Consider the following 19,879-nt stretch of genomic DNA (forward strand, 5'->3'; position numbering starts at 1 on the left):
CGCAGTATCATATCTCCCATTTCATCTTCTTCTACCTCCTCTTCCATTTCCATAATATTGTCCTCAAGAACATCGCCCTTGTATAGACCCTCTACATACTCCCTCCACCTTTCTGCTTTCCCTTCTTTGCTTAGAAGTGGGTTTCCATCTGAGCTCTTGATATTCATACAAGTGGCTCTCTTTGCTCCAAAGGTCTCTTTAATTTTCCTGTAGGCAGTATCTATCTTACCCCTAGTGAGATAAGCCTCTACATCCTTACATTTGTCCTCTAGCCATCCCTGCTTAGCCATTTTGCATTTCCTGTCGATCTCATTTTTGAGACGTTTGTATTCCCTTTTGCCTGCTTCATTTACTGCATTTTTATATTTTCTCCTTTCATCAATTAAATTCAATATTTCTTCTGTTATCCAAGGATTTCTTCTAGCCCTCGTCTTTTTACCTACTTGATCCTCTGCTGCCTTCACTACTTCATCCCTCAGAGCTATCCATTCTTCTTATACTGTATTTCTTTCCCCCATTCCTGTCAATTGTTCCCTTATGCTCTCCCTGAAACTCTGTACAACGTCTGGTTTAGTCAGTTTATCCAGGTCCCATCTCCTTAAATTCCCACCTTTTTGCAGTTTCTTCAGTTTTAATCTACAGTTCATAGCCAATAGATTGTGGTCAGAGTCCACATCTGCCCCTGGAAATGTCTTACAATTTAAAACCAGGTTCCTAAATCTCTCTCTGTCTGACCATTATATAATCTATCTGATGCCTTCTAGTATCTCCCCCGGCGGGGTCAGGGATTTTCTCTGCCTCGTGATGGCTGGGTGTTGTGTGCTGTCCTTAGGTTAGTTAGGTTTAAGTAGTTCTAAGTTCTGGGGGACTGATGACCATAGATGTTAAGTCCCATGGTGCTCAGAGCCATTTTTTCTAGTATCTCCAGGATTCTTCCATGTATACAACCTTCTTTTATGATTCTTGAACCAAGTGTTAGCTATGATTAAGTTGTGCTCTGTGGAAAATTCTATCAGGCGGCTTCCTCTTTCATTTCTTAGCCCCAATCCATATTCACCCACTATGTTTCCTTCTCTCCCTTTTCCTACTCTCGAATTCCAGTCACCCATGACTATTAAATTTTCATCTCCCTTCACTACCTGAATAATTTCTTTTATCTCATCATACATTTCATCAATTTCTTCGTCATCTGCAGAGCTAGTTGGCATATAAACTTGTACTACTGTAGTAGGCATGGGCTTCGTGTCTATCTTGGCCACAATAATGCGTTCACTATGCTGTTGGTAGTAGCTTACCCGCACTCCTATTTTTTTATTCATTATTAAACCTACTCCTGCATTACCCTTATTTGATTTTGTATTTATAACCCTGTATTCACCTGACCAAAAGTCTTGTTCCTCCTGCCACTGAACTTCACTAATTCCCACTATATCTAACTTCAACCTATCCATTTCCCTTTTTAAATTTTCTAACCTAACTGCCCGATTAAGGGATCTGACATTCCACGCTCCAATCCGTAGAACGCCAGTTTTCTTTCTCCTGATAACAACGTTCTCTTGAGTAGTCCCTGCCCGGAGATCCGAATGGGGGACTATTTTACCTCCGGAATATTTTACCCAAGAGGACGCCATCATCATTTAACCATACAGTAAAACTGCATGCCCTCGGGGAAAAATTACGGCTATAGTTTTCCCTTGCATTCAGCCGTTCGCAGTACCAGCACAGCAAGGCCGTTTTGGTTAGTGTTGCAAGGCCAGATCAGTCAAGCATCCAGACTGTTGCCCCTGCAACTACTGAAAAGGCTGCTGCCCCTCTTCAGGAACCACACGTTTGTGTGACCTCTCAACAGATACCCCTCCGTTGTGGTTGCACCTACGGTATGGCCATATGTATCGCTGAGGCATGCAAGCCTCCCCACCAACGGCAAGGTCCATGGTTCATGGGGGTAGATGTTGCAGATAATAATTTCAATATCCAACCAGCTAAGACAATGAGATCTGCTGGTTGCATACTTTTGAATCAAAGAAGTCAAAGACAAAGGTAGACTCTGATACTGAGGACTAAGAACAACACATCAGCCTAATGTACAATTATTACTTCCTAAGTGGACCCAAGCAGCAAACAAAGTTTTACAATTAAATGGGTACAGTGTAGTGATAATGCCCCATGAGAGAAGACGTTAGGTTAAGCACAAACCAGCAACATGAGATGAAATTAACTCAGAAACATTTTCCTACACTTTTGTCCTCCATTGCCGTGTTCATATAGCTTCTATATGTGTAATTTGTATGTCCTGCCACATGCACAATGTCCAGGAATAGTGACCACTCTGACTCCTAGTTGCCAAACAGAGCTACTGCTGTATTGTGATGTGCGAACACCCAGTTTATACTGGAAGCTTCTACCGTCCACAACTTGTGGATTAAACACCACACACCATTTGTTGATGAAGTGCTAAATGCCCCCTGCTTATCAGACCATAACAAATTGTTGTATATTGTCTGGGTGCAGTGTTCATATGGAATGCAACTACACACAGTCAGGCCACTGCACTCTGTGCCTGCTATTTGTGCAGTGGCTCCTTGCACTTCCTATCTTCCAACAACATTCAGGACAATAGGTACATTTGCATTGCTACCCCTGCAGTATAAATGCTCTGGTGCAGTTGACTGTCCACATATGTGAAAAATGTGGGGAAAATATACAATCAAATATAAATTAACCCTTTCGTTGCAACAATTGGCACCTAAAGCTTTTGTTTTTATTTCCACCGATTCTTGTTGAAGATACTCTAACAGTGTGTGAGCTGACATTTCAAATAGTGCATTATATCTATAAGTTAATGATTTTAAAATATCGTGAAAAGTGTTTATATATTATGTGCCAACAACATGGTTTGCTGATCCTGGTTCTTACTTGTAGATAACTTATCCTTACTTTCTTTCTTCTGTTGCTGATGCAGGTTCAAGTAAGGCAGAAATGTGAAAATAAGAAGACTTTCTACTACTTGGAACAGTTAATCTTGAAGCACAAGGCCCATGAACATACCTTAGGAATTAAACCAATACACGGTAAGTTTGTAGTTAATTGGAAGAAAAAAACTATTTCATCAGTTTGTGGTTTCATGTTCCATTGCTTTTCAGATAAGCCAAGCAGGATAAAAATCTTTTTCATTTACATCTGCCCCATGCTATCAACAGGCATGACACACAATGTTGTAACGAGAATGGTCATTTGAATTTTTAGCTTCTCCATGTTCTGAGGGAGCTGATTCTGCATATGTATGTTCATTTAATTAAAAGCCGCTCCAGTTGGTGATGAGAACATTATTAAGTCAATGAACAGTGTGGGTCTTTGCATTAGGCCAATTCATATTCCTGAGGAAAAAACCTTGTTTCACAAAGCGCCTAGCATCCAGCGCACGTTGGTCTATCGATTATTCGTATGACTTTGAAATGTGTCCCTGTCGGTTTTTGAACATTGTTGAACACATTCTACGTTGATTTCTGAATGAATCATTAGTTGATTTGTGAATGCATGCATAGTGTACGTGATGTCTCTGTCAGGGAATCCTCGTCACATCTAGAAATAAACTTTCCTGCAGACAAAAGGGGCTATACGAGCTGAGCAGAGTGTAGCCGAACGAAAGAAAGCCAACCCCTCTGGTTATGTGGTTGATTGGGTTTGCGAATGATGAGCGTTGTTATGATTACCAGCGAAATCTATAGATTCAGACTACCGGAGTGCGAATAAACGACTAACAGGAATAACAGGTAAGAAAGACTACGTATTATCTTCTCGGTGTATCCAAGAAAATGAAAATTTGACATAAAATTTTTGGCCAGATCGATATACTAACAAGGGCCAGTTGTACAGTCTCCGGCTAGCAGCCGCTTTAAGGTCTATTCTGGAAGTAGCGTGGAAAACGCGTTGTACGAACATGTAATAATGCCTAACAGGAGAATAATCGCAGGATAACTAAACTGGTGATTCCGGCAAAGTTAGTGGAGTTAACCGGCGAATAAGCTTTGACACTGGCAGGAATAGATACAGAATTAGTGATGACAACATTGTTTGTTAGAACGAGGAAGGAGAAGAAACGGTGACATCACTTAAATTATGGAAGAATATGACGATTCCAAATTTATATAAAAATTTCGCACTACTACTATTCGATCTCATGCTTGAGAAACTGGAGCATATGAATTAAGTGTAAAACTATTTCCTAACGTAAAGCTTTTTGCTTATAGTAGGCCTAATAGGTATATTTTGATATTGGTGCTTTGTGAATTATATTCTGCCGTGTTATAAAAATGACCATTTGTGCCAAAACAGTCTCGTTTATTTGGCGTGTGTTACAATTGCTACAGTATTATAAAGGCCTATTTTGTTTTATGTCGCAGACAGTTACAAAATACAGGTAATCAGATCGAGAAACCGCACCAGTCTTGGGCCTATTTGTAATTACAGCTTTTTCAGTATTAGACAGCGACATTTCGATTTTTCATGTAGCAAAACGTTTGACAAATTGTGGTGAGGTAACAGATCCTTTCGCAGAAAGGAAAGCATGCCACGTAAAGCTGTAGCAAGATTAAAGAGAAAAAATTCTGGGAGCTAAGGATTGAAGAATTGTGTTCTGTCTTGCTTGTCTCTTCTCTTTGCTGGTTTTATGTATCCTATACTTAATTTTATGTCACACAAAGCAGCAAGTTGTTAGCTAATAGGGAATAAAGAGTGCAAATTTTCTGAGAGGGGGCAGGATGTCAAACTGGCCGACTGGAAGCAGGAAAGGCACCATAAAACATTTTAGTTTCCACTGTCCTGAATATAGTTTGATGGCATCCAGTAAAAAGTATACACGTTTCAATTCCACAGACCGTAATACAGTGACGTGCAATAGAAGATTGCTGTGTGAAGAGGTGTGGCGCTGCACTTTGGCACACTTAAGATCAAATAACATGTCTTACAATTCCTCGGGCACATAGGTTTTATGTATCAGACTCTTCAGAAAGATGTGCACTACAAAATGAACATATTGTAGAAAATTCGATTTTTTAAAATTTTTGACGTCCTATCTCAAATGCTCGAGGGACGCCACTATTTACTATTGCCCCGGTTCGGAAATATCGTAAATACGGGTCTGGTGTGCAGAGCAGTCTGAGTTGTAATAGGGAAGTGGGTAGTCTCCACGTGACCAGTGTTTACATTTAGTGGTTTTGCTGTTTCCTCTTTGTCTACTGCACTCACATCAAATGAAAACAAAATTGATTTCTTTGGCAGGGAGCTATCATGTGAATTAAAATTCATTCTCTTAATTACGGAAGGCTAAAATACGTCATTAGTTTCAGATTTTATTTTATTTCCACCTTTCTGACAGTCAAGCATTAATTGCCATGCAGAACAATGAAGTTATTTTTATCGGTTTGCTGAAGAAATTTTCTTTTATTAATCTTTTCCGCTGAGGCAGTCAATATATTTGAAACAAAGGGTTTAATTTCAAACTATTGGCTAGTTTCAACTGTTCAGTGCATTTCAAGTGTATGTTTTCATCTTATAGCACGTGTGGCATTATGCCATAACAAAGAACCAGACATGAGATAACAAAGTACTGGTACCCAAGGAAATTTACATCCCGAAACCATACTGAAAAGCTTAATATCAGGTTGATGCCTACTTCACTGGGAATCTGGGACTCGTTTAAAAATCAGCTCTTTGATGACGAGCCATGTAGAAGAATTTATAGCCGAGAAGATAACACTTTTATGTTGTTTACTCTCACATTTGTGTGATATATCTTAAAATTTAATGCGTGAATAAAAGACCAACATTATATGTGAAAGCTTAGCTTCTCTTGCAGCGTATTGGCCTTAGAGACCAATATTATTTGTGAAAGCTTTGTTTTTCTTGTAGCAACATTATATATGTTAATTTAAACCATTAACTTTTCCTGTTCATGTGTTCACGGTACTTAACAGTGATGTTGCTATTGGCTGACTACACCACATGTCCGAAGCTCTGAATATCCGCTGTCATTGGCTGGCAAGATGATCACGTAACATGAGCTATGACTGGCTTACAAATACGCATCGCAATATCGATTTCAGTGCTTCGGAAAGTAACATGCGGTGTTTGGTGGAATTCGAATTTATACTTTCGTAATATGAAAATATGCAGCGTACACATGACTGCACATCAAACATCTTTCCAAAAAGTGTTTTTTCCCCTGAGTTGCGTTTTCTAAAGCGCCGGGAAATTCTACACCCATGTATAAAACCATAACCATTCAAGGGATTGATAAGTTATACAGTTCTGAGAGAAAATATACTGTCAAATCACAGGGAAAAACTATGTTTCCACCCGAGAGAAAGTGTATTTTTAAGCGGGAAATCCGGGAATTTTTTTTTCTTGTCCGCGTATACATCCTGGGATGTATCCAGAGGTGGTAAACAATGGTATATACGAGATAAACTGACTAGTGATGAAGTCACATGGTATGCTGTGGGTAGCAAAGTGACCATCACTCCCTAAAGCTTGTCTCAAACAGAGCGTGGTTTACCGTAAGTTTGCTAGGTGGCCAGTTCACTTTGGCTTAGCAAGAAATGGAGATGTGAAGCTCTCAAGCCGAAGCTCTCGTACTGTGTAATATTTGGCTCAGCAGTAAGCAGGCTCTCAATTCTGCATGGACAGCAACAAGTGCAAGATAGCTGATCTGCAATCTTTCCCAAAGGATTTTAAAGAAAATATTCATTAAAAAAAACTGTAATATCTTGCATCTCATAGTGCCAGTCATTACCTTCATAACAAACTGCCTATCATTTCGTTACTTTCTACTCATCCTGTCCAGTAAGTCTCCCCTGACCCAGGGTTCTGGGTGCCTTTCTGAACTTCCCTAAACCTCTCCAGTCCTTTTCCTTCACCCCTCTTACTCCCCCTTCAACTCTTCTGCTATAAGGAGGACCCACATCTCCTTCCCACTAGATACCAGTTTCCACACTTTCCTAATCTCTGTTATCTGTTTCGTTTGGTTCTTGCCATGATTCCTTGATCTAACTGTTCCTCTTTACACTCCGTAGCCCCAGGAGGTCTCTCTGAATTTGTCAGTGGTCTCCGTATTGCATCCTCCTCCTCCCCCCCCCCCCACCCCCCTCCCCCCTTCATCCCCTAAATGGAATAATTTCCTCCAATATTCACTGTAAACCACATTTACTTATGCCACTTCCCACAGTTCAGAATGAAGAGCAAATGATACAGAATTGCCGAGTATGTTAATCCATGTAAATCCATGACATTGTGTATCTTTCATTGCAAATAGTAGTTTAGTCATATTAGATATAAATAAACAAATTGAAAGCAAGTGTGTAATGTTCTCTTGCCATCCTCTCTAAACATGTTTAGAGTTAATAAGACAGCAAAATGAATTAGTGTTTATGTGGTTTTAAGGAAATTGCTGTGCTATTTAACAAAGTGTTTCATCATTAATGTGTGTGTGTACTACAAAATGTATTGATTAGGCACTATACAGTGTTAAGTAATTTCTAGTTGTGTATGGCAAACACCTGCGTTGCTTGTGATTATCTTCTTCTGTTGCAACCAGATATTAAAGTCAGATTGATAGAATATTTCAACAGTCCAGCTGGCTGTCATCTTTGGGTAAGATACTGCTGTTGCTGAGTGTCATAGGGCTGATGCTTTGCTGAAGCTGGCACACTTACAGGCCAACAGAGAGTACTTGGCACATGCACCAAGCACTGTTAGTGCTGCAGAGGATGTGAGCAGTGCCACTGGTGATGAAGACAGACAAAAGTGAACTATCCCTGCTGAAATTAATTGTCAAATTCTTCTTCCAAATGAGAAATTGTGTTTTAATGCAGATCAGCGTGGATTCCACAAATTGTTCAGGGAATAGCAGTTACCTTTTAATAAGATTATCAACCATCCCATTTTCAGCTGATTCCTTCAAGCAAAATGCCAGTAATGAAACACCCAATTCTCATTATATTTAATTGTGTGTTCCTCAACTAAGCACAGATTTGCTAATGGCGATTTTTCAGATCGTTATAACCTTGTGTGCAGGGCCAGTCTAAGACCCAAGTGACATAAGCAGCTGCATGGGGGCCACATCTAGTGCAAGATTTGTACACAGGGTGTACCATTAAGTAGTAGTAAAAACTACTCATTTCTACACTTACTAGATTTTGAGTTATATTTAAAGTTATTACCAAGAGGCCAAACAGTGACAACTAATGTATGATGATGATGATATGTCACTATTGCAAAAAAAATTCTCAAACCAGCCCTGGTTGTGTGGCAACAAAGTTCCACACACCTGTCCTAAAGAGTATGAATAGTAAATGTAAACACCACCCACATATTAGGCCTTAGGCCAGTTATGCCTGTCCAACTACTGCCTACAAGGCAATATGAGGAGCAGTCTTTGATCGTGGGACATGTGATCTGTCAGTCATTGATCCTACCAGTCATTATTGCCAATAGCTGAATCCAGATGACAATGCTGCTTCTTTCTTCAAACAGCTCTGCTTTTGGCCTAACCTTTTGGTAATTGAGGTGGGTGGTGTGAATAATTTGACCAATTCATGCTTTACCATTACGAACACTGGGCTTCCTTAGCCCCAGGTCATCTTTAACAGAACCCAAAATGTCGTTAATCTTGGCTGACAGAATAAACACAGTTTTGATGTTAAAATTTCTTAAAAATTTTCCCTAGTTTAGATTATAATCACCCAGCATATGGTAGGAAAGCATTTGATGTAGATTCATCATGCTATACTTTTGGTGATGATCTTAACTCCAAGGCTCGATGGATCTGCTACTCAGGGAATTCATTCCATTCAAGTGCAAACTTTTGGTGTCCAGTTTCCTGTGATAAGCGAAGTTGTTGTGCTCATTGCTGAGTGTCGTGACCCCGTGAACAAAGTGTCTCCATCCCGGACGGTTGCCAGCTTCTCTTAGTGCCTGCTGAAAAGGTAGACTGGAGATCATCTTGATTTGATCTATACATCTGCTCGCTGATCTTCCTCTTTGTCTTGTGCCTTCAATCTTTCCTCGCAAGATAATTTTTTTCTAGATTTTCTCCATCTCTTCTCACAATTTGGCCAAAGAACTGGAGAATTTTTTCAGTGACTCGAAAAGAAAGGCATCTGGAGATATCGTATGGCTCAATAATGGACACATTTGTTCTTCTTTCGGTCCATTTTATGCGTAGCATCCTAAGCCAGCACCAAAGCTCAAACGCATCAATGCGCTGTTTGTCTCTGGCCTTGAGTGTCCATGTTTCGCAACCATAAAAGAAGACAGAAAACACGACTGTTTCAACTAGCCGGATCATTGTGCTATTTGTTATTGCCCTGCTCTGCCAGATCTAGGTGAGCTGCTTCATAGCCACTGCATTAGGCGTGGCACATTCTCGTCAGACCAGCATCCTAAGGACCCCATTGAGTTGGTTTGCTTGGTGACAGCTAGTCACTTGCAGGTGCTGGTCAATACGTGTAGGTATCCAGTAAATGCTATACATAACAATGCCACCATTTTGCTAAGAAATGAGAACATCCAAAAATGGGAGCTTTCCATCTGTCCCCACTTCAGTTGTAAACTTAATGCTGGGGTGAAGGGGATTCAAATGTCCTAAGAAACATTTAAGAGTATCAGCTCCGTGTGGCCAAATTAAAGAGATATCAGCATATATCCAGAAACATGTTTGTTTTAAAATCGCTGTCTTGAGTGCTTTTTTCAAAGTCATATCAGCAGTTGTGGCTGATAGGGGTTTATCAACACAAAGCTTACAAGCAGGTCTGAGGAGCCCATCTGTAATGTATTTATATGCTGAATAAATTCCAGTTAGTTGGGGTGTAATGTCCACACTTGCTGATGAAGAGACGAAGAACCCCCCCCCCCCCTCCCTCCCAATCCTCACCCCCAAAAATGCTTTGCCATGTTATGGGTGGAGACCCAAGACTCAAATTACTATAGTGCGCGTCATTTACGACGGCGGCCGAGTTTAGGTTCGTTCTGCACATCTGACGTCACAAAACACAGTCAGCCAATGAACAGAGAACGATGTTGCCAGAGCTCGACTGTAGTACAGAGCACGGACATGTGTCTTCAGTTTTGAAAACGTTCAGTCATAAATAAAGTAATAGAACAAACGCAATGTCTTGGTAGCACACTTTCTTTTATCGAAAGTTTGGAAAAAGCATTCTTTATACCAATTGCTTCATATTCTATTAATTAACTAAACCAAACAAGCAATAAGCCTCCTAATTCAGGTGATAGCAAGGAAGAGTGTTTGTATCATTCTCACGAACCGCTTTTTTGCAATAAAGAACAGCGGTAATTGTTTATTTCCTATTGCACTTCGATGAAACGTGAGTAATTCATAGTCATACCAAAAGTGTTTGTCGGTATTTTGCATGATGTTTTAGAGTCCTCCAGGAGTCTTATTGATTGACGAGTTTCGTTAGTGTAATGGTTAAGGTGTTTGAATGCAAAGAGTAAGGTTCTGAGTTCAAACCTCGTTCAGTGCTGAATATTTTCTTTATTTAAAAACAATATCGAAGTGTCTTACTTCATGAATTTTATTCATTTGAATGTAATTTTTTGAAATTTCTAGTGCTTTGTCTCTTCATTATAATCATAATAAGTTTTCGGTTTTTCTACTTTTGTCCTCCAATATTTCTTTTCACAGCAATTAAAAACAATGAAAAGGCACACATACAATATTCGTGTTATCTGTTTTGTTTGTATATCTTCTCTTCCGCAGTTGCTGTTTTACTATCCACATTTATATTCTTTTGCGACAGTATTAAAAGTATTATTTAGAGCAGAATTTCGGCTCATACGTTGCCGAGCTACTTGACTGTCTCACGCAATTCTTTGCGTCGCTGCTTTGGCAACATCATATTCAGTGTTTTGGCAAGTATTTGCTGTCAGTTATGACAAACACAAATTGTTTGCACACTGCGCCTCACTGACAATACATTTTAGTTTCTATGTTTTATTACATCCACAATTCAGTTTTGTGTACTTCGCCAACTTTGTTTTAATCAGAATGTTTTAGACAGTCACTAGAGATGGAATATTTCCCAATTTATAAACACTGTTTATTTTATAAAGGGTGTTCATTTTAACTGGGGACATTGTAATCTCTTGAAAACGACACACAGAGCCAAAAGAAATCCTAATGAAAATTAGTTCCTCTCGGAAGGGGACACCCAATTATAACAAATTTGACCACAAATTTGTCAGATTTGGTATCATTGGGTGACCCACAGTTTTGTTTAATGTATTTTTCCTTTTGATTGAAGTGCTTTAAAATAAAGCCATACGCACCTGGTGTAAATAAACTTTTATTACAGTCACGAAAGACGGAATATTTCTCAATATTACATGCGACACCTATCTGGTACTTAAATTAAATGAGATATTGTTATATGGTAAATTTTATATGAAATTTAGGTGTACACTATGGACTTTTACCTCTGCAAACTCTTCAAAATTTCGTGCAATGGTTTACTACGTTTAATGCTGCACAATAACTGCGTTGAACATCGAAACAAAATGAAGTCATTTATGTGGGGGAAGGTATCAGTCAAGAAGATGTGTAAAAATCAATTTTTTGGGCCAAATAGTTTTTGTGAAATCGAATGATAAGTGTGTCAAAGCAGTCGGAACACCATGTGTCCGCACAGGCAAGCAGTGCAGTGATGACAAAATCGCACGGAATGCAGGGAGCACATCTCTGTAGCAGGGAAAGGGTTAATGCGGCCATGGTAGCTTTACGTCATAAACTGCACACTCCCCCCTAAACGTAAGTTTGCGAACTATACTATACTATACTATAGCACTGTTTATACTGGCACGTGCGTCGTTTGCAACTGGCAATGCAGCAATCTCCCACGTCTGGGCGGGCATGCACAAGCCGCCAAGATAAAAGAATTGAACTATAACAATGGAGCAAAATGGCACCTCTTCCTTGTGGATTTTGGGTAAACCATATGATCTCAGCAAAATGGCAGCACTGGGCCACAATTTTTTAATATCATCTTTGGACATCCAGCACCTTTTTCAGGAGTGCAATTCTGTCATTTCATTTGCGCCGTTCTTCACTTTTCAGTAAATTGGAGCATTAAGTAAGTAATCCATTTTACTTGCACAGTCCACCAAGTGATGATGATTATGCAATTCCTTTGTCTGCTAGTGAAACTACTATATCTTTATTTACTCTAATAGAATGAGTAACTGCCCTTTCCGCAGAATTGATATTATTCTTCGGCAGCAGCCTGGCATAATGTGTAATGCACCTCAAGCCTGATTTCTTCCATTCAATTCCCTGAGGAACTGAATACTACTTGTTCTACAGAACAGATAAATTCCTTGGGGAATTCTCTTCATAGTGGGAGAACAATTTAGGCCTTTTTCCATCATGGCCACAGTGATACCATCCAGTCCCATACACATAAGATTAATGATAGTCTGTCAATGAAAATCATCTAATATTGTGGAACATGAAAGAAGATGCTCAAATTTTGAGGGTTGTCTGGTGATGGCACTCTTATGCACCCAGTCTGACACAATCTATGTGGCACCATCCATCTATTCCTAGGAAGCCATTGAAAGCAGTGCTTAAATTTCCAAATGCAAGAAAAATAAATCTTTAGGAATGATATCCAGTTGTCTAAGAGTGAAACAAATTTGCTTCCTTACCAGCACCAGCATTCATCTTGATAGTATTGACACACCTATTATTAATAAAATAAACAAATTGTGCAATAATACCTTCATTATAGCACCCTGGGAAGAAAATCGAGGCACACTTCTGTTTTCTCTTCTTCTTCAGAAGTTTATCAAACTTTCATTACCATGACCCTCTGCTCAGCTATAATGAGATGCTGGCTTCACTGGAGCATCATTTCAATGATGTTTAGCACTAAAAACATCTCACCGGAAGATGATGGCCAGTTTCACCATCGAAATATTGTCTCAACTTGACTTGAAGATCTGGCTACAAACCCTGAGAAGAGAATAGTTATTTTGCCAGGAAAACTTACAAAATCACACATGTGTGTCTTATTCGGAAGCCCCTTTGGAGATAATCATAAGCAGTTGCATGAATAGAGAAAGTGTATATAGTCTGTGCAGAAGCTTAAATTGAAAAAGATTTAGGAAGGTAAACTTGTCATCAACCCAAATGTCAGTGTAAAAGTCAGTACTGTACTAGGCTTGGTCCTATTAGAGGTACTATGCACTTTTCTTGCTCCAACCTTGCCAGTTTTACGGGAACTTATAGTTTTATGTAGACTCTGAACCATTGTGCAATCAAATTATTAATCATTGACAGGGGCAGATGAAGTAACGAAAGTAGTAGTATTAAGACCTGCAGAAGATTAAACCTTGGACCTTCGAATATATAGCCCAATAGTTAGCCACCAAGCTATATGAAGAAGATACATGCAATCTATAGGAAGACAAACCTCATGTATGTAAATAGACGAGTGAAGCACAAAATATTTCATTACAGGGAGACAAAGGAGCTGTATTCTTGCAGCTTTTTAATTGAATTTTTCCATTGGCACAGAATATTTCATCAAATAAAAATATTACTGTTGGAAGGAAGAAAACTGCTTTGTTATTTTTCCTGTGAGTGGTAACTGAAAGGAGAGCTTATCCATCACTACAAAGTAGGTGTCCCCTACCCAATAAGACCTCTCATCCAATGGCATAGTATGCTTTCATATAAATCTGTACATTATCTGGCACCAGGACTCAAATTTTATTGGCAGTGTTCTGCCATGCGAGCATCTGAGCACACAGCAGAAATCTCATAGCTATTATCATAAATTTTATCCATCATCCCTCTGACTTCGAACTGTCAGTACGGCTCATCTGAGATTGATGTACAACTGGAGGGATGGATGTTAGAGAATGCATTGATCAGTGTGTAATTATATGCCAAATTTGTTCAGCTATTTGTTATAGATTCCATTCCAGGTATTGAAAAAAATTTTAAGTTGATATTTACTGTGTGATGCACAGTTATCATCCACCATAGATGATTTACATTTGTACCCAGTAATTACTCAAGGGAAAGACTACCTTCTACGTGTGAACTCTTCTTGTTTAAGGATCAGTTACTTGTGAAATTAGTGCCTTGTTATTGTCTTTGTGTGATTTACCTATTTTTTATTCTGTAGCGGTTCAGTGAAATATTAGTGTTTAATTAGTTGTTTTCCTCTTTCATAGAGGGACTTGACTTCTTCTACGCAACTGAAGGACATGCCCGAAAAATGATTGATTTCTTAACAACTGTGCTTCCCTGCAGGTATCAACACTCTAAGAAACTGATTTCTCATGATATACACAGTAATATCTACAACTATAAATTCACGTACAGGTTAGTTTGCTATTATCATCTTTGCGTTATAAAATTAATAAGTATTACTTAAGCTATTCAGTGTCATTTTGACAACTTGGTGTTGCATATACAATTCATATTCACTAAGAAAAAGTATTCTAAGTGCATTGCAACTCTGGTAGTTGAAAATATAGTGGTTTGTTTATAAAAGGAAAGTTTGTAATACATTCATGATAAGTTTTGATTTATCAGTATATGCATTTAATGCACATATATTTGTTTCTAAGGTTGGAGACCTAATATAAGAAGAAGAAACAATATTGTAGTTCGGCACGATTTTACGTTTTCTGTAGTCGTGCAAATTATTACACATAATTTTTAATAGTGAGATGTGTCACTTATGAATGGTTACCTAAATGGAGATAGTTTCAATGGAAAATGAACAATTTGATTGAAAACCTCTTTCAAAAATGTTTTATAAGCTCAAATAGCAGTGACTACATAATTTCACTTAAGTTTTAACTGCAAAAAAAAAAATGCTTAAAATGCATGCAAGTTGATAAGCAATACTAGTAGTAAACATATGCAAGTCAATTTGTAAATGTAAGGCAATGGCTCTGTGATTGTGTCCTGAAATTCAGTGCAGAGGATACCGCGTGAGTTCCCACATCAGTTCTTGGAATTTTGTTTCCCACATGTCACTCGTTTCAGCTGTGGAAATGTATGTCAATATGCAAAATGGTGAGCTATTTAAGTTTTGGGACTCAGAGTAAATTAAATTGTGCAGCAGTTATTATAGCTACATCATTTCACTTATTAAAATCTGTAAATGAACAAGAATGTAATGAACAATTTAGGAAAAGACAGATTAATACTTATCTTAAAGAAGACCTATCAAATTGCAGACAGTCACAATTAAGAGACACTCCATAAAGCTTTCGGCCACAGTCTTATTCACTAAAACACACACACACACACACACACACACACACACACACACACACACAGAGAGAGAGAGAGAGAGAGAGAGAGAGAGAGAGAGAGAGAGAGAATCAAGCACACCTCGCACACACATGACCGCCAGCTCCAGCATCTTGGACCAGAATGCAACATCACATGGGATGCAAGCAGCAGTCTGGAGGAGGTGGAGAAGGGGAAGGGATAATAGAGTATGGGTGGGGAGAGGGATGAATGCTGTCTGATTCTTCGTGCGGCACAGACAGTGTTTGTCTCTCTCCCCACCCATACACTACTGTTCCTTCCCCTTCTCCACCCCCTCCAGATTGTTGCTTGCATCCTGAGCAATGTTGCATTCTGGCCCAAGATGCTGGAGTTGTCAGTCTTGTGTGTGTGTGTGTGTGTGTGTGTGTGTGTGTGTGTGTGTGTGTGTGTGTGTGTGTGTTTTACTGATAAAGTGTGTGGCCGAAAACTTTGAGTGCCTTTAATTGGGCCTGTCTGTAACTTAATGTCTTCTTTATGGTAGGTAGCACTCTTGTCATTTCCTACATTGTTGATATTCCTACCTGGTGTTTCCATTGTTCAAGAATGTTATAAATAATATTGTAAACTATATTTTACAAAGCAAATTCGTTTCAGTTTACTCAACTGTTTTAAAATGTATACAGACCTCTGCATATATATTCAGGATGAAAACCTACATTGTCGTCATATAAGTTGGAAATAGGAATAAATTTTGGCTTTTGACCTGCAATTAGATTTTGCCCATTTTTCATAATAGTAGACCAGACAAAATTACCACTTCCAGTTTTATACATTCAACCTTGAAAAGTTTTGACACTATTTTCGGTCCAGTTCACACAACATGTGTACTGTAATTACATAGAGATGAAATGTAGTGATTGTAAAGTGGATCTTAAAGCTATACTCTGTCTTGCGCAAATGCATTCTTGTCATTTTCTTAATAGTGATGTAACATATTTTCAAATATTTCCAGTCATGATTTGTCACCTTTTCTTTGTTGGCCGTATTAACTTTATCAGATTTTTGTCTTCTGTTATGTCTTTATGCAAATCCAATATGATTTCCAGCGTAAAATTTTTTCCAGTTGGTGAGAAGTTTGAGGATTGCAGCTTTTCTGCCTACTTTCCTCCATCTTTAGAAAACGACACCTCCAATAATAAGTACTGTGTATCTACAATGTATGATTACTATCTCCAGTATTACTATCTGCAGTTGAAGCACAGTAATCTTGTTGATAGCTGATTGTACCGGTATAGCCAAGCATGTTTCATGCTAATTTAAATAAACACCATACTTCCTTCGATGTATCCAAGTTTAGTGTTACGCAGTAGAATGGGGTCCTGAACAGAGTCCAATTTCGGAACTAAAGTCAAAATGTACTTCCAGTCAGAAGTGCATACAATCGGTCCTTGATGTTTTGCTTGTAAGTTTTCAGTATAAAACAAAGTGGAACATATTTTCAAACTGATTTCTTTTTATTTCAGTGTGGAAATAGTACCTCTATCAAAGGACAGTGTGGTGTGCTTGCCAAAAAAGTTGACCCATCAGTTAGGAGGCATTAGCCCTATTTGCCTCGTATACCGAGTGACTAACTCCATCCACATTATTGATCCTTCTACTGCACAGAGTAAGTTTTTGATGTCTGTCATCTTTGAGTGAATGTTCCATACATTGTCGTTGTAGTAAGGATTTTGATATCTTTAGATTGAAAATATAATAAATTTTCCATTAATATCATAATTCTCAGTTTGGTTTTACCAGATCTTTATTTTTTCTAAAATGGCTCCTTACAATGTGGTTTGCAAAAATAATGATTATTATTATATTTTAGTTGCTGAATTGAGTAGTACAAACTTCTGGCGACACCCATTTAACAGTATCTGCAATCCAAAACAACTTGCAGAATATATCGTCATGGATGTGGATATAATAAGAGACAAAGACCGGAAAGCTTTCCCAGGGCAAGGAGCGATATCAAACAAGGTAAGCCTATTAAAAGGGGAAATCAAAAAGTTGCGGAATTTATCCATTTTGTTGCTAGATTTTTTAAAAGAGGGAAATAACCTGCATTTTCTTTTCCTCACAGACAATTCGCACGAAAACAGTGGAACTTGTCACTCCTTGATGTAATCTCACAACATCGACACCTTGATTGCACAGCTGCTGTGAATGCTTCTTTACAAGTCTTGTTTGACCATTGGCAATGAGAATGTGTGCTTCCATTGAGCTGACTGGTTCTTTGTTTCAAGACTGAAAACTGGCATCTATGTCTCAAACATTATCACATTCGATGAAAAGAAAGTCCCATTCAAGCCGTCAACATTGCCTCGCAACATGAATGATTGTCAGCAAACATGGCACCCAAGTGCAAGACACTTTTTGCATTTTCAGACATTCGTGCGGGATTATGGCGCACACACACTATGGAAATGCCAGTTTTGGAAGTGATGTGTTCCACACTCATTCTTTGGTTATCCAAAACAGCTTTTTGCACTCACTTGATCATTTCCTCAGACCAGCTTGTGCAAGGCTGAGATTTTCTTGGTTTGTTGTCACATGACATTCTGCCTCCTTTGAACTGTCGCACCCATGAATGCAAATTAGACACATCCATGACACCATCACCACACATCTCACTCAGCTGGGGGTGAATTTCATTTGGTGGCACACCATGCACATGGAGAAAGCTAATGATTACTCGTTGTTCTTGCAATTAAAACATCGCCATTTTCAATATCAAGAACAGTCCTCAAGCTGATATTACTGTTGTAGCTGTGTTTGCCGTACAATGCCGCCATCTCTGTTAAACATTCGTGACAAGTTCACTCATATTTTGAAATAAACTACACATTTCTATCTGCTTGCAGTCCTGAGAAAAGAAGTTGTAGGTGTTACAACTTGAATGCATCTTGTAACTTATAAGTTTACAGTCATTCATTGGTTGGGAAAATGTTTCCACAATATAACCTGTCTGTGAAAAGGGTACCACAATCTGGGGAAACTGGTGTTGACTTGCTGACGTGACTGTCATTAAATTAGATTGATTTGTCCTACACTTAAAAGGGCAAAAAGGGAGGAAAATTATTGTGTAGACAGGTTTTATATAAGAGTTAGTCAGTGTTTTGAAATATAAATCTCATATGTTGCCATTTTATTTTATTTTCTATTACAATTGAATACTGACTGAGTGGAGATGTGACTTTTATTTTAGTTGTATGGTTGACCATAACTTGAGAAAATTGGGCTCTTAAGGCAGAGAGGTAACTAAGAAGTAATTGTATTTGCTGACTGTATTTCAAGGCTGCTCCATGCTGTGCTCCAGCTGTGTGTATTGGAGAGTAGTGTCATAGTTCAGTGTTAAGGAAAGTGAATCTGAGTTTACATAAAAGGAGGTGATTTCTATAAGGAAGCTGAAAAGACATGAAGTAAAATAACAGAATTGTTGATTGATTATGGTTTGTATTTGTTTTACCTCAAGTATATTGGGGGAGGGGGGGGAGGCAATAATTCTTAAAGCCTTTGTTAATGGGAAACAATGTCCAATTCTACAGCCAATACAACACTGTACTATATAATGAAACCAAGTCTACTTACTAAACAGTTGAAGGCTTGATAGGCATACAGAAAAACTGTATGACTTGATTTCCAACATACGGCAGTAGTGGATTGGAAAGGTACAGAGGAAACGGGGAGTAGGTAAGATAGGAAAGTCCCTCAGGACCTGAATGGAAATGAGGCAGAGCATAATAGGGGTTTTGTACAAGTTTTTGCAGGAGGCATTCTTTGAGCATGTTTAAGATTGCAGCTTTTCTCAATTCACTCTATGCTAATGTTACTTATGAATTTACTTATTCTTTTCACAATTGTTAATTGGCTTAGTGGCTCCACTCTGCCCTGGAATGACATAATCCTGTAGGTGGCAAATGAAATAAGTTGCCATCAACACGGTTGGTTTGAACTCTACAGTACTTTGCTTGGTGTAGTCCTAAAGGACTTGGTCCACACTGCCTTCCTATAGCCGTTGAACTAACCCATTCAGCCAGTTATAGGGGGCGTATAGTTTAATGTGGATTCTGAACCACCATGCAACTGAGTAACTTTCTCATTAAAAAACCTTGTCAGAGGTAAATGGTGTGGTAAGTGACAGATAAAAATCATACCACTGAGTCGCCGAGCCAATTAACAAATATGGGGGGGGGGAGGAGGAGGAGAACATTTACATGTAACATTAGCACTTTGTGATATTGATATGCTGATGTTTTACATAGTGCAAAACAATCTTATTTTGGATAAGGTCTCCCTGTACCTTTCTGTGAAGTGATAGTGTCAGTGTGATTCCAGTTCTCAGAAGGAACTAGAACTCTGGTGTGCATATCCAAGGGCCATTTATTCACTGAGACTGGTGGCACAATATTTCAGCAACACGGGAAATTCTGTGATACTATTTGTTTAAATCGTCTTGTGGTATGCAGTCAGTATTATCACAAATATTAGGAAACTAGTGCAGTGGCATTGAATTCACAAAATTAG

At 38.7% G+C, this 19,879-nt stretch overlaps 1 protein-coding gene across 1 annotated transcript in view; it reads left to right on the forward strand.

Moving 5' to 3' along the window:
- Nucleotides 1-19,879, forward strand: part of LOC126456935 (60S ribosomal export protein NMD3) — a 99,153-nt gene that overhangs the window by 51,782 nt on the left and 27,492 nt on the right. The window contains exons 5-8 of the mRNA XM_050092871.1: nt 2,963-3,071; nt 14,257-14,407; nt 16,834-16,976; nt 17,181-17,332. Coding sequence (XP_049948828.1) covers nt 2,963-3,071; nt 14,257-14,407; nt 16,834-16,976; nt 17,181-17,332 — 555 coding nt within the window. The remainder of the gene's footprint in view (nt 1-2,962; nt 3,072-14,256; nt 14,408-16,833; nt 16,977-17,180; nt 17,333-19,879) is intronic.

Source organism: Schistocerca serialis, chromosome 2 (assembly GCF_023864345.2).
Source record: "Schistocerca serialis cubense isolate TAMUIC-IGC-003099 chromosome 2, iqSchSeri2.2, whole genome shotgun sequence".
Classification (NCBI taxonomy): Eukaryota; Metazoa; Arthropoda; class Insecta; order Orthoptera; family Acrididae; genus Schistocerca; species Schistocerca serialis.